Raw genomic sequence first — 15,201 nt, forward strand, 5'->3', positions numbered from 1 at the left:
TGCATGGCGTACTTTTTACGAGTCCACATGTTTGGATAATTCATAACCGTATCGTATTTAGGAAATTGTGATTTAAAGTATAATTTTTGTTGTTGTTGTTGTAATTTTATAACTTTAAATCGTGCTAGGATGTGACGCAGTTGATGATGGTGACGCAGTTCCTTACCAGGAAGTTCCAACATAGTACATAGTACAGTACACTGTGGATGTACGTTTTGCTTCAAAGTGGAATACTCCTCGTAGGTATTTTCTTTATAAACAAAGGGAAGAAATCGCCTTTTGATTTTATTAGAGTACATTTATATGTAGGACAAAACAGAGTCGTTTTTATTTTGTACTTGTAGTTTGTAGTAGAATGCGTTACTGTCGTTTTTGTTAGGTGGCTAGCTAACAAGCCAGCTAGCACCCGTGGTTGTTTAGATCAGTTAATATTGACGTTACATCAACGGGAACTAAATTGGGGTTCTAGTGCTAAATCGCGGGGTTGTTTTTCCATTGCATTCGGTGGAATAACGAAATAGCTGCATTTTTCAAAGTGTGTGCGAAGTAAAAGGTAATAGTTAACTTAAATCGTAAGTAGTGCACAAGCTAACTCATTAGCTAAGCCCAGCCTCGGTCGTCTTCCCTTCGGTACCGCACTCGGGGACTGCTTGGTTTCTCCAGTGGATGCCTGGTGAGCTTAAAAGGCTCTCTGTAAAGCGGAACCAATGCGTGGGATGATGGGGACTCAGAGTAGTCCTGTCAAGAGCTACGATTATCTCCTGAAATTTCTACTGGTTGGAGACAGCGATGTTGGAAAGGGGGAAATCTTGGACAGCTTGCAAGACGGATCAGTAGAGTCTCCCTATGCGTATAGCAGTGGTAAATATCAATATCGATTTTTCTTTATTATTTTGAGATGACTTTAAAGCCAAATATGACCAACGGTAATGTGATTTGTGTTGGATTATGTGTGATATTAGGAATTGATTACAAGACCACCACAATTCTTTTGGATGGGAGGAGAGTGAAACTTGAGTTATGGTAAGTTTTTCATTTCTTTTTTTTTATTATTACTATTTTAACATAAATATATAATATTAAGAATAATAATGAGAAAAATTATTGAGCAACCCCTCAGTTCTGGCAGTAGTTCTCTAGGCTTTCAGAGGGTCTTTCAAAGGTTTCTTTAAACACTGGCTGCTTTTTCACTCGTGTTTATTCCACTCCTTGTGCCTGCACATTTTTAGAGGAATGTTGTTCTTTGTTTTGTTTTGTGTTTGTTGTTGTTGTTTTTGTATGTCAAGCCATTTGAAACTGATTTATGAATCATCCAAGCATTAAAAATACTTTTAACTAAATGGTTAGACTAATGTTGTCTCCACAAAAGACAATTTGATAAAGAAGTGATTTTAAATTGTATCTTTAACACGTTTTAAAACTAGCAGCCTGTTGCAAAACACACAGAATTTAATCAATTTCTTTAGTAATCTACCAAAAATGCCAAAGAGAATACATTTTGACAAGCATACAGTAGTATTTTTCTCACCAACAAGATGGTTCCAAAAGTGATTAGATGAAAACCTTGCTTATCAGAGCATGTTGAGTAGTACTTCTTTAAAAAAAATTCAGGGATTTAAACCAGTGCAGGACAAAACAAGGAGTAGCAGGCCTAAAAAATATTTTCACCTGATGAACAATATCTGAAAGTTATGTCTTTAAGAAATAAGTAGAAAGCAAAGACCTGACACATCACATGATATATGCATTTGGCCTTTCAGTTGATCCATTTATTTTACACCAAAACCTCTTCTAAAATGGGCTTAGTGGAAGAGTGGCTGTCAGGAAAACAGGGAGATAAAGCTGATGTGTGCCAAATTACACAAGAACTGCACTAAAAATCAGTGCCAACAAGTCTCATGGAGGGATTAATGTAGATGTTTTGTTCAAATTCTCATCACCAGTGTGGGATCATGTTGACATAGAAATGAACAAAAGGCAGCCAGCGTCCAAAGACGAGCTTTGGGATGTTCCTAAAAACCCTGGAGAACTATATCTGAACTAAAGGAATTACAAGAATGCTCCCTAAGAGAGTTCAGGCTATGTTTAAGAGTAAAGGTGGTTATGCCAAACGTTGACTTTCAAACTCATTATATTATACACTGTATTTCCATGTATGCACTTTACAAAAAATCACTGCATCCATTTCCCATCTCTCTTGGAAATAAGAGGCATTTCAAGAGTTCTGCAGAGTGTTTTAAGCTGGTAATGGCTGTAGAAATGAACAAACCTGGAGTAGGCCTATTTTTCTAGCTTGTGCTTATGTGCCTCTTCAACAGGGACACATCAGGTCAAGGCAGATTCTGCACCATCTTCAGGTCTTACTCTCGCGGAGCACAGGTGACTGGAAAAGCCATTAGAAATATATATATATATATTTTTTTCTTATTGTGGAATTCAATATTTATGTTAATAAATAAATGTTTCTTCTACAGGGCATCCTGCTGGTGTATGACATCACGAATGGCTGGTCATTTGATGGCATTGACCGTTGGATCAGAGAAATTGATGAGGTAATTTCCTGCGAATCTCTGGAGTACAAAGAAATACTGGAAGCATATATAGATGCATGATGTCCCCTCTTTTTTAATCTCTGGTGCAGAGTGTGTATCAGAGCGCTGTTTATAAACATTTCAGTTATGTAGGCAAATTGTTACAACCTCTTTTAATAGTGTGTACTTTATGTACCGTCTGTTATGCAAGTGCCAGCTACTAACCTTAACCTCAGGCAACTAGGCACCAAAATTAACTTCACTTATATTGGTAATTTAAAAAAAAAGAGAGGCAAATTTAAAAATGAATTTTAGGAAAACGAGCAGCACTGTCAAGGCCATCTATCTCAGTCTCTGCACTGATGACGGGTATGACAGCGTAACGTATTTATTTATTAAGTTTTTCAATTGAAGAAAACTTTAATGTAGCTCAAGCTTAAACAAACCAGTATTTCAGCAAAACCATGTGGTAATACAGCGGGCGTTTCACAACCCAACTTGACTGATGATACAGCAACGACATCATTACATGATTTTCAGCAAAACCCTGTGGTAATGGGACAGATATTTCACAACTCAACTGGACTGGAGAGAAAGTGACTTGCATTTCAAGCAATTAAAAGAAACCTGGTTTGAAAATACTTTTGAATTTGTGTGTAGATTTTTAAATTATTACCTTGTAAGGGTGGTCCAGAGAGAATCCTTGTTGAAAACCATGTACTTGTTGCCAAATCACAGTTGGTGTGGGCAGTTGAGTTAATTATGAGGACCTAGATAATAATGTCTTTAGGTATTACAATAGATAGATGTCTCCTCGATGGTTCTGTGTAACAAACCATCTGTCTCATTGGTTTGTAAATCTGTGGAACTTCCAGTCAGTGTTTTATCCAAGCATGCAAGCAACAGTTAGCCTATCACTGCAGCACCCACTATTAATGTTGGTCCACATGTATCACATTACAGGTCGAGTTTTACAGTGACATTATATTGTTTCCTTCAGCATGCCCCAGGTGTGCCCCGGATTCTTGTGGGAAATCGGCTTCACCTGGCTTTCAAGCGGCAGGTTCCAACGGAGCAGGCACGAGCTTACGCAGAAAAGAACAGCATGACGTTCTTCGAGGTCAGTCCGCTCTGCAACTTCAACGTCATCGAGTCCTTCACAGAGCTTTCACGCATCGTGCTGATGAGGCATGGGATGGAGAAATTCTGGAGGCCCAATAGAGGTGAGCTGGTTACTATATTTTTATTTATTTATTTTTTTCTAACCAGAATAGGGAGAAAACATGTTTTGTTTTGTTTTTCTTTGTGTAATAGTTAGACAAATCCTTCCAGAAAGTGGATCATGTAGATGCATTGCTGCAAGATTTCTTCTTCTATTACTCAGATGTGAATAAATCAGTTTCAGTACTGAATCCTGTGTTGAATCCCAGAACATCATACACTGTAGTGGACATCATCATTGTTTGCATTTATATTTGCGTCTGGTGTGTCTGGATTGCTTTTTTTGATCAAAGGTGAAACTCTGCTTATCGTAGGGACTTGGACCTAATAAATATTAGGTAGCCATTAATTTTCCTCAAAGGCAGAAGAGATAAGACTTAAGAAGTGATCTCCACATTGTCATCTGCAGTCTGCATTTCTGCCAATAGTTTTCTTAGCATTTACTGCGGGGTAGTCTCTACTGTGCCCCTACATAAATCAAGCTAGCTCTTTGATAAGAAAACTAAGATTTTTATTTATGTTGTATTTAAAACGCTCTGTTGTACAGTTTTTATAGTTTTATTAAATATACTCTCATTTATATAATTACATTTTATGTAGTTTTTTTTTTTTGGAATGTCATGACAACACAAGTGTGTTTTTTCCCAAATGGAGAAAATATAAGATTATTATTTTAAAAGTATTCTTAGTTAAGATACTAATTCTGGGTAAGCTACTCAGAATAGTCCGGTTTATGTATATTCACAGTTTACACTGATGTTTGCAGGAGTAAAAATCTTTAATACTATCTATTGTTACGCAGAATATTCTCTTGCTTAGTAAATTTTATGGATACAATGAAAAGTCTTAATAAGTACTGCAGATCTCTGACACGTGCTCATCCATATTCCTGTGTTTCCACAGTCTTCAGTCTGCAAGATCTGTGCTGCCGTTCTATCGTCTCCTGCACACCGGTGCACCTCATTGACAAACTTCCCCTCCCTGTGGCCATCAAGTCCCACCTTAAGTCTTTCTCCATGGCCAATGGCATGAATGCAGTCATGATGCATGGACGCTCTTACTCTGTGGCTAACAGTGCCGCCTCAGGTGGTAGCGGTGGTGGAAGCAAAGCTAACAGCCTGAAGCGCTCAAAGTCCTTCAGGCCTCCACAGAGTCCTCCAAAGAGCTCGTCGTTGTCCCCTAAAGGAAACTGTAAGATATCATAGTGAAAGAGCAGACTGATGGTTCCTCCATAGAGCCAGTGTTAAAAGTGTTGTTGCTCCAAGAGGTCATGAGGCCAGAGAAAAGTACGGAGGCCTGCCAGCAATGGATATAGCTGTGAACTTTCCTTGACCTTTTGGGAACTGACTTGGATGGTTGGTTTCTGTTATCTCTTTCCGCGTGCTGGTGCCATCTTGTGGATGTTCGTTTACCTGTACTCTACTACAGAGGCTCACTGTGATCAAGTAGAATAAGATTCCCCTGGAACCAACACATGTGAATCGAGGATTACAACTCACCGGTTAACACTACAAACAAATAGAGGGGCTTCTTTTTTAAGGTTTATTGGTATTTAAAATCGGACTTGAAACTGTAAATACATTACGTGCTCTTGTTTTGTTCTGTGGTGATTGTCTTGGGAAGGAATTTCTTATGCTTGTTTTGTTTTGAATGTTTGGGGGAGACCTGCTTCAGTGTTGTCTGTCATTGACATTTTTTCCCAGCCTCAGTTGTCATAACTTATTCAAAATTCACAGTTTTTAAAATAAGATTGAATGTCATGAGAAAATCTTTTTACAAGCAGCCAAGGGCTTAAAGAGAATTTATGATTTATTAACTGAGAGATGATGTTAGTCGAGGCATTACTTAATCTGTAAAACTGTCTGAAAAAATTCAAGCCAAGTTGGCTTGTTGGCAAGACTTAAATTTCAGCCCATTGAAATAATCCTGCATCTCCATCAGTCATTTTTTCAGACAACTGTTTACTTGCTCTGACTTTTTACACCTCTAAAGCTTGTTTTCTTTCTTGGATCACTGCTTAACTGGATTAAACCATCCAGAGCGTGATCAGTTTTAATCTGTTAACTTATTAAACAATTGCTCTGTGCTCATTAGAAAACCTTGTACAAAAACATGTACAGATTGTTTGCTCATTTTGGGGGTTTAATCTTAAAAAACATTAAACATTTGTGTCTTGGTTCTTAATATTTCATAACTGTAACGGGCGTTGGTGAGAAGAATCTTTTAATTTGGTTGCTTTGCAGATATTTTATATACATGATATGTATTTCTGAATGTAAAACAGTATTCACCTACCTTTCTGTGGCCATGTGGTTATATTTGAGATTGTAATAATTGGTGGTTGGAATATTCTTTAGTAGTTTCATACATTTGGTTGCACTTCTGCAGTTTTCCAGCATTGTTAAATGTGTGTGAATACTAGAAGAACTTACAGTCGTTCTTTACAGATGTGCCGTGGATATAATGCAAGCACAATGTAAGGTTGGATAAAGATTTCAGAAAGGATGTTAAGTATTTTAACCATGGCTACTGATGTTTTCTTTTATTAATTGAACAATCTAAACAAATATTTTAATTTTGATCTGTACTCTTATTTTTGTTCCACGTTCAAAGAACATTGGTGAATTCCCACCTCAGCATTTTCATGGTTAAATACATGTATTCGGCTAATGGGGGGGGCTACAAAAATTGGTGCATGTTTGCTATTGGCTCCTGTTCTATGTGATTTATTGAGACCAGAACAATGGATTAACAACTCTTGGGTGAACATCTAAAGCACTATATGTAAATGTTTGATAATGATTGTTGCTATCAGCGCTGTGTATTGGGATGAAGCCTTAATTCTTATTTTGTCTCCATCAAAAACAGTCAAAATAAAGAGTAAAACTAAGGAGTTGCATTTTTATTTTCATTTACTTGTGTGCTCTAGATTGGGGAAAACATTTCATTCAGACATTTATCAAGTTCACTGTGGGAATTGTGGGAGTATTTTTGTCCTCTTTGTCAGGTCAGAGGCATTAAATCCCGTGGGGGGGTTGAATTGATTAGCTGCTCTCTTGGTATTGGCCAGCTTTGGATATCGGTCTAACATGGCTAGGAGCGCATGAATGCACAGCGGTCAAATGTCACCCAAAGGTTGCAGGGTCATTTCCAATGAAAAGACGAGGGGAGCTGCTTCTGCTTCTGCCTCTGAGCTGGAGCGAGACAAAGATGATTCGCACACAGATGAAAATGTGGCGCTTTATGTCTTCCCACCTGACCGTGGCATCTCTGAACTCCGCGTGAATGAGGGATGGTAGTAAAGTGACCCAAGTCTAGACAAGGAGGACGTGAACAACATGTTTTGCGAGACATGATGCGACACGCCCCGTGTTTGGTTTTCACGCTTTCCGCCCTGCGCCACCGACGACTTATTACATTTTTCTCCTTTTCATTTGTGCACGGGACCTGCTTAAATATAACGTGTATAACATCTGAATGTAACTTACAAAAAAGCAAAGAAGAAGAACAATAACTACCGGCTCTCATGAAATTAAAAAGCAAGTTAACCTTTTTTCTTTTTTTCTTTTACAATTGCCATCTCTATAAATTCTGTCTGGACACATTTAACATTGGATTTCTCACCGGAATGTGTATGTCTGTGCACGCTTGGTGAGACAGCTTGAAACCACGGCTACACGTTTTCTTTGATGTTTTTACAATGTTTGTCCAGTTGCTTAGCGCATAGTGCTGCTTCATAAAAGTTTGAGACACTGGACGACCATGGGGGCGGATAGAGGGACTGCCCTTTCCACCTCCATTCTCACGCTGAAAAGCTGATATTGCGTTGTCCGCTCATTGTGCAGTTCAGCTCGTTTGTCTAGCTGCTCGACAAAACACACGTCGATTTTTCCTCAGTATTGCACAAGTTTTGATTACCAAGGCGAATATTTTACACAGTCTATTATTTATTACTTTGAGAAATTTGGGTAATTTAATGTCCAGCGCACGGGAACTCGTGTTGATCATTGGGAATACAACTTTTCTCTCTGCGCAAAGAAAAGTGACTCAGCGCACGCTTACGCACAAAAAGGGCGGACGCATTTGAAAATCGACAATAATCGTATTCCTGTGGTGAAGACCCAAAGTTGGAATGGAATTACTTGGTGGTCTACTCATACAAAAGGTCAAATATGCGTAATTTTCCCCTACAGTTCCTCGCGGATAGCCATATAAAGGGTGCAAATTGCCATAGTGCACCAAACTCAAGCAAAGTACGATGGACACGTGCATATTTGTTGACTCTCCTTTTTTGCGATTTACTCGAGGTCTCTTTGTGTGCAAGTGTGGCAGGAACCAAAGTTGAACACGAAGGATTTTGTCCAAACAAGCTGAACGCTAATCTTTGGGTTGATGCACAAAGCACATGTGAGAGGGAATGCGACATCGATGAGGTGAGTTAATCTATAAATGTTAATTTTAATATAAGAAAATCTTTTATTCATCACAGCATTTTGCGATTTGTTCATTTAAATGTTAAAATGCTTATTGTTTTTTATATTGTATATTCAGGACTGTGCTGACTTTGAGAAATGCTGCACCAATGTGTGTGGCTTCAACAGTTGTGTTGCTGCTCGTTTCTCTGATGGCACCCCTGCTCTGCCACATGAACAGGGTGAAGGGAAAGGTGATGCTACCTCCGCCTCCACAGCTACCTGTGAGGGCTTTATCTGCAGCCAGCAGGGATCAACCTGTGACATCTGGGATGGACAGCCCATCTGTAAGTGCCAGGATCGGTGTGAGAAGGAACCCAACTTCACCTGTGCATCAGATGGCCTCACCTATTTCAACCGCTGCTATATGGATGCAGAAGCCTGCATCCGGGGGGTGACTCTAACTGTGGTCCCCTGTCGATTCTACCTTGCTGGCCCTCCCACCAGCCCCCTGCCTCAAGACACTACAGTTCACCCAACCCCAACATCCTCCCAGGAGGATCCCATGCCTCCCACGCTGTACTCCAACCCTCACCACCAGTCCATCTATGTTGGAGGCACAGTCAACTTCCACTGCGATGTCATTGGAGTCCCCAGACCAGATGTAACATGGGAAAAGCAAAGTGACCGGCGTGAACGCCTTGTCATGAGGCCTGATCAGATGTATGGCAATGTGGTTATAACCAATATTGGACAGCTAGTAATTTATAACGCCCAGGTTTGGGATACCGGCATCTACACCTGTATAGCACGGAATTCTGCAGGAGTTCTTCGCGCAGACTATCCTCTGTCTGTTATTCGCCGGTCAGATGATGACTTCTCTGAAGATCCTGAGATGCCCATGGGACGGCCTTTCTCTCCAGCAGATTGCCTGGCGGAAGTCGACCTGAGCGTGTGCAGTGGAGAGCGTCACGTTGACTGGTATTATGACAGCAAGCTGGGCTCCTGTGTGACGTTTAGCAGTGGTGGATGCGAAGACAGCCGAAACCGATTTGAGACTTATGAAGAGTGCAAAGCCTCTTGCCAGAGAGAAGACATGGGGATCTGCTCTCTGCCTGCTGTTCAAGGTCCCTGTAAAGCTTGGGAGGCACGCTGGTCCTGGAATTCCATAACAAAACAGTGCCAAGCCTTTGTCTATGGTGGCTGCCATGGGAATACCAACAACTTCCACACCAAAAAGGAGTGTGAGGCCAACTGCCCGCAACCAAAAAGGAAGCCTTGCAAGACCTGTCGCGTGAAGGGGAAAATGGTGCCCAGCTTATGCCGCAGTGACTTTGCTATTGTGGGCCGACTGACAGAGCTTGTCGAGGATCTGGACTCTGGGTTAGCCCATTTTAGCTTGGAAGAAGTCTTGAGGGACGAGAAGATGGGCTTGACTTTCTTCAATACCAAACATTTGGAGGTGACTATTGCTAAGATAGACTGGAGCTGTCCCTGTCCCAACATCACTGTTGAGGAAAACCCTTTGCTGGTGATGGGTATGGTGCAGGACGGCATGGCTATCATCCACTCAGACAGCTATGTAAGAGCCATAAATGAACGCAGGCTGAAAAAGCTGCGTGATGCTCTGGGTAAAAAGGCCTGTGACACCTTACTATGACTTAGACTCGTTCTGTCCACAGATGGGTTTTAGTGATGTATGTGTTTGAAATGAAGACAAGCATCAGAACTGCAACAGAAAAGCTGATATTTAATAACTATTTATCAAAACAGAGTAGAACAAGTTAAATACTGCATGCTGATGTAGGTATGAGAGTTTTTTTTATTCCAACACAGATATAATAACATTCCAGATGTGTTGATTCCCATTGTATTAATACTAATGCTAAATTGCTGTTTTCAAATAGGTTTAAGATTTTTTTTTATTTGTGAACTTTGCATTGTGAAAACAGCAGCCAAGATAACAGACACACATGTTGATCATGTTGCAAACATCCCTAGCTTGTAATACTAAACAAATAGACATGTATTATAATTACTTTTGCTAATGTTATTTTTTTCTGCTCTTCACTTTCGTTTCTCCATCTTTGTTTCATAAAAAATGTCTTTTATTTCATATAAAGTACAGTATATTCTCTTAATTTTTTCCTCTTCAAAGCACTTCTGCTAAGTCAGTTTCACGCTTACAAAACAAAAAAAGAATAGGCCATTGTCTTAAAGAATATATAGCACAAAGGCAACGTGTTTTTGAGATTTATTAATTTAACTCATGTGCAATACATAAGAATATAGGTTATAGGTTTGAGCACAACAGTTTACATTAACTTAGTTAATCTAATACCAGCATGTGTTAAAATGTGGAGAAAACATGATCCGTTTACGGCTCTTGAAAATTTGGCAATGTATCTGAGCTCCAAGTTAAGGCATTTTGACCATCCTGCATCAGGATGCTTCACACCAAACTTTCCTTCCTGAAAAGAAGACATTTGTTGTTTGCTGGCATGTCCACCTGAAAAACAAATAGCATCAGTAAATCAGTATACTACAAAACCGTTCTCATATTTTGCATGCTGACTTAAGATATGCTGGTTGCTTAAATGGGTTCATTACTTACTATTCTCTCCAGGTACAAACCATTGCTTTGTGCCAGAGAATTGAGGAGCGAGATATCCCTGAGTCCCCATTCTGGGTTTCTGCAAAATCAAACAACAATTTTTAAAAACCCCTGGTCACTTTTGCTTATCTTTATTATGTAATTACAAAAACAATCAAAAATTTTCTTTGTATGTATTTTGTGAGTTTGGCAATTATACAAGTTTATTAATTCTACTGTGTGTGTAGTGGCGGCACTCCGTCTCTATTTCACTCTTCTGTACCACCTTTAGGAGTCAGTCCGGCAACATGCATTTGAAACGCGAGCAAGTCCAGGTACTTTTCTTGCAAAAAATATGTTTATTGAAACTTTTAATTTACATGGCAAGACTTGGTCAAAAAACTGTGTTGCTTCCAGCTTATCCGACTCCCCAACTACGTAATTACAGTGTGCCGGAAGCCCAAAATACTAAAAAGCGCATTAGAATGTCACACTTTTATATTCTATACCTTTAACAAAACAGTATTTTGAAATTAACTAGAAATTATATTCTTAACATCAAACATATATATTTCTCCTCTAATCATTTTACCAGTACCAATAAAATTAACCTTTAATTAGCTCTTACATCATGCTTAAGGAAAAACATTTTCAAAAGACTATGATGATCTTAGTTGGTTTTAAATATACTGTGTAAAGCCTTCTATGAGCAAACTGACACAATAATTCAGGCTGTCAAACCGACTCCTTCTCAAGACATTTTGCTCACACAGAAACAATAGACTACCCATGTGTTATTTAGGGCTGCTGCAAAATTTTCACTGTCATCTTCACTATGACAGTAAACCACCAAAGAATTCCCTTTACTGATATTACACCATATAACACAGTGTTTCTTCCTGTGTAATAAGAGTTAAATCCTGATTGCTTATGCTTAAAAGGTAGAAAAAATCTATTCTTCTTATTTATAAATCAGTTACAAGTTAATGGTTGTAAAAAAAAAAAGCAAATTCTGAAAAGAATAATATATATTTTCTCTACTTTTGAGTCCTAAGCAATCTGGATATACCCCTTCCTACCAAGAAACACGAATCCTATTTTTCTGTTGCAGCATGTTACTGGCTCACTACACTATTTTAAACAGAACAGCAGTGCTGTCAGCAGTGTATTTTGTCTCTATCTGGCAAATGAATTACATTCAAAATAAGAGTGTGGGAGGGAGGACAAATTCTGATCCACATCTCTACAAAAGCTGTGCAAATGGAAGAGTTATTCATATTAATAACATGACATCTAACATTTGATTTTTAAATATCACAAATATCAATACTAGTAAGTACAATAAGGGTTCACAATTCACAAATGCAGGTCACACGCACACACATATATATGTATAGTCATTAGACAAGCTTTATATTAAACAGTTTTATATTAAGTGTTGTTTTTGTCGTTTTGATGAAAGAACCTGAAGAACCCACAGAAATCGCCAAATGTTGCGTTTCTTCCCTGGACATCGTCTGCCACGCTTTTACTTTACTGTGTTGTCCTCAGTAAATGAAAAACATACTTAAGTGGGTTGAGATTAAGTGAAGGCCTAGCCCGAAAATCGAACGTCTAATGCAGTATGATCTAATTCATTAACTATTTCCACTGTCAAGTGCTGTCCAATCAGTTTTGTACCGCTTGGATGAATCTGAGACGAGTAGAGCCCTGTACGCTTCAGAATTCATCTGCTACTTGTATCAGCAGTCAGACCATCAACAAACACTTATTTCTGAACATTTAGCTGCATCTCCTTTTACTCTCATCCTCTCTCGTCCACCATTCTTTTGACTGTCAATTATGACACCCTATCTCAGATGCTGTGATGAAAGCGGTGTATTTAAGCAAGAGTGACAGAGTCGCAAATGATACATGAATACTGAGCCTTTACTCCTGTTGACCTATAATATCACTGCTCAGGTTTACTTTTCACAGCAGGCTAACAGAAAATGTTCTGGTAGTTCTGACAGGCAGTCCACCACCGAAGCCTCCTCGTAAGATGACTGGCTTAAACAAAACTGTTAAAGAGCCAGAAAATACAGATGGCATTACCTCTGCCGTAGGCTGTAGTCAAAGTCCACATTGCTTTGAGGGACGATCTGACCATTCACTGCATACGGCTGAGAAAAGCAATAAAACATGTCACTATTACACGTTAAGTTTAGACTTGATAATGGCTCGTGATCTTTGTCATGTTTTGTGACACCAGTCGTTTTGCTACTCACCCCATAAGTCAGTAGAAGGCCCTGAGGTTTCAACATTACTCCAGCCCCTTTGAATAAACCCTAAGAGAAGATAACATCTTAAGAACCACATCGCAGGCAGGAGGACATTTTGTTTTTGGTTTCTGTTTTACTGAAATAAGTGAGGCAGATATTGTGCAGAAGTAGGCTTAAAGTGATTATCTGAAGAGTTGTGGTGCAAGCATACTTCAGTTGGTATTTTTTACACTTACGGCACCAAAAATATCAGGGCCAATGAGTACAATGTCAAGCCAAACGAGGTGAATTTTATAGTAGAAATAGCAAATTATTGATCTAAAACAATCACAAAATGAAGCAAAACAGTTTTGCTGCTACAGCTTTAATCATAACTGAACCTCACTTCATAGTAGCCAGTTATAGCTAACTTCAATGTGTTGTGCGGCTGGTATGTATGAGATTGAGAGCCTTCTACATTTAGGTTACTATTACACCACTCGTGGTCACAGGGGTCTCTTTTCAACAAAGGTTACAAAGAGGCAGTTTAAGCAAATATGAAAAATCTCTTGACTATGTTAGCAATTTAGGCTTCTCCTTTCAGGAATTGAGTTTCTTTAGTAGAAATGTGTTTATATATGCATTTGAAAAGGACAAAATACATCGATATTACTACTACTACTAATAAAGGAATCAACCACATTTTAACTTATGATCCCTTTGTAGGTCCATAGGATTAAATTATAAATCCATATGACCACAGCAGGTCCCTAAGGTCATGTCATCAGGACCTGTTGGATGTGCATCATACAAGGCTGAGAACTAAAGGAAGCAGAGCTTTTGTAACGGTGACTCTGAAACTCTCCCTCTGAGCCTGAGATCTGTGGACTCAGGGATCTCTATTAAAAGTAACTGTTTGTTTTAATGTTTTAGCATTTTTTGTTATTTTGTTATGTTGAAAGGTGCTATAAAATTCCCCTTACTTATAAACCCAGAGACAACAGTTCACTTAAGTGGTGAACAGGCTGAAAAATCTTCAAAATCCCAGACCCCTATTTTTTTTAGTTAAGAGAAATAATAAAAGATTCAAGTTGAATATCAGTGGAAAACGAGTCAGCAGGATGGCATTATCAAACGTTTCTTGGTTTTGTTTTTTTCTCTTCATAAGTCATATCACTCCATTTTCCCCTTAGTCCTCCATGCCTATAGTAGTGGCTCCATGCCACACAGTTTGAGAGAACCACTGAATCAGCAGTCCTACCTCTGTACAAGCCAAAGGAGAAATATGGATCATGTTGATGTTGAGCACCAGGTCGAGGCTCTCTGGCTGGATTCCTCCCCAGTATTGATAGGGCAGAGAAGCATCCAGGTGGATGGCAGGCTTCACATTGTTCAGCCGATAGCGGGCTCTATATGCTTCTATACTAATGGAAACAAAAGACATTATGGGAACCCTCCAGGCCATCATTCTGTAGCAGGTAGAGTGGTATTAGAAATACGAAGTATAAAACTGCTGTGAAAACACAATTAATTAATTATAATTTCCTGCATTAGATCAGATCAGAGAAACTTGATTGACCCGAGGAGAAATGTGAGTTCTTATTCAACATACAACAAAACAATCGTATATAAAAAGTACGATTATAAACACAGATATAAATAGATGAATAAAAAACAGATATAAATATAAGAGATAAATATTAACGCTGACGTTTCTTGGATATTAACAGTTAATATAGGTGCACAGATGTCCCAGTATATTATCTGTATTTCATAGTTTATACGCATACACACATCTCGTTTACCTGACTATAGACTGGCGATCATACTCAGATGGCTGCCAGGTTATATTCGGCAGGGCCTGAGCAAAGTGTGTGACATGCTGCCCAGTACCGGAGGAGATCTCCAGAGCCAGCAGGGGTCTCCCGGTGTGCACACTATCCCGGAGCACCGCCAGGATGGGCTCCTTGTTCCTTTCCGCTGCGGCGGCGCTCAGCATCGTGCCAAACCCCGGGTATAACAGTCGACTTATACGGCGTAGTTTATGAAACCACTCCAGCAGGTCGGCGTAACGTTACAGCAGACTGAGTCACTCAATCCACCACCCCCGAATGTTTTGCTTTTCGCCCGAAAATGGTCTAGTTCCGCATGTCCTCACGTGACTGATCTCACATCCAATAAGAACACGGGGCGGGCCCAGGTTA

At 39.4% G+C, this 15,201-nt stretch overlaps 3 protein-coding genes across 3 annotated transcripts; 2 read left to right on the forward strand and 1 right to left on the reverse strand.

Moving 5' to 3' along the window:
* The first annotated feature begins 142 nt into the window (after positions 1–142).
* On the forward strand, positions 143–6,637 carry LOC102783020 (ras-related protein Rab-40C-like). The gene is made up of 6 exons (XM_006790651.3): positions 143–861; positions 963–1,023; positions 2,319–2,379; positions 2,475–2,552; positions 3,532–3,754; positions 4,656–6,637. Exons 1-6 carry the CDS (start codon positions 708–710, stop codon positions 4,955–4,957), a joined length of 879 nt encoding a protein of 292 aa, XP_006790714.1. The 5' UTR covers positions 143–707; the 3' UTR covers positions 4,958–6,637.
* Positions 6,638–7,534: 897 nt separating this feature from the next.
* On the forward strand, positions 7,535–10,270 carry wfikkn1 (WAP, follistatin/kazal, immunoglobulin, kunitz and netrin domain containing 1). The gene is made up of 2 exons (XM_006790647.3): positions 7,535–8,185; positions 8,304–10,270. Exons 1-2 carry the CDS (start codon positions 7,925–7,927, stop codon positions 9,822–9,824), a joined length of 1,782 nt encoding a protein of 593 aa, XP_006790710.2. The 5' UTR covers positions 7,535–7,924; the 3' UTR covers positions 9,825–10,270.
* mettl26 (methyltransferase like 26) lies at positions 9,895–15,140 on the reverse strand. Its single transcript, XM_006790646.3, has 6 exons — positions 14,803–15,140; positions 14,259–14,421; positions 13,025–13,084; positions 12,852–12,919; positions 10,779–10,857; positions 9,895–10,673 (listed from the first exon to the last, which is right to left on the reverse strand). Exons 1-6 carry the CDS (start codon positions 14,994–14,996, stop codon positions 10,617–10,619), a joined length of 621 nt encoding a protein of 206 aa, XP_006790709.1. The 5' UTR covers positions 14,997–15,140; the 3' UTR covers positions 9,895–10,616.
* Positions 15,141–15,201: the final 61 nt, after the last annotated feature.

This window comes from Neolamprologus brichardi, chromosome 6, assembly GCF_056152115.1.
Source record: "Neolamprologus brichardi isolate AB-2024 chromosome 6, ASM5615211v1, whole genome shotgun sequence".
Classification (NCBI taxonomy): domain Eukaryota; kingdom Metazoa; phylum Chordata; class Actinopteri; order Cichliformes; family Cichlidae; genus Neolamprologus; species Neolamprologus brichardi.

Bases quoted from the DNA above. Each gene is read 5' to 3' on its own strand.
- LOC102783020 (XM_006790651.3), top strand. From the start codon at position 708: ATGCGTGGGATGATGGGGACTCAGAGTAGTCCTGTCAAGAGCTACGAT. The intron at 1,024-2,318 runs GTAAGTTTTTCA...CCTCTTCAACAG, and splicing joins AGAGTGAAACTTGAGTTATG to GGACACATCAGGTCAAGGCA. The intron at 2,380-2,474 runs GTGACTGGAAAA...TTTCTTCTACAG, and splicing joins CTTACTCTCGCGGAGCACAG to GGCATCCTGCTGGTGTATGA.
- mettl26 (XM_006790646.3), bottom strand. From the start codon at position 14,996: ATGCTGAGCGCCGCCGCAGCGGAAAGGAACAAGGAGCCCATCCTGGCG. The intron at 10,858-12,851 runs GTAATGCCATCT...TTGATTTTGCAG, and splicing joins GACTACAGCCTACGGCAGAG to AAACCCAGAATGGGGACTCA. The intron at 10,674-10,778 runs GTAAGTAATGAA...TTTGTTTTTCAG, and splicing joins GTTTGTACCTGGAGAGAATA to GTGGACATGCCAGCAAACAA.
- wfikkn1 (XM_006790647.3), top strand. From the start codon at position 7,925: ATGCGTAATTTTCCCCTACAGTTCCTCGCGGATAGCCATATAAAGGGT. The intron at 8,186-8,303 runs GTGAGTTAATCT...TTGTATATTCAG, and splicing joins GGGAATGCGACATCGATGAG to GACTGTGCTGACTTTGAGAA.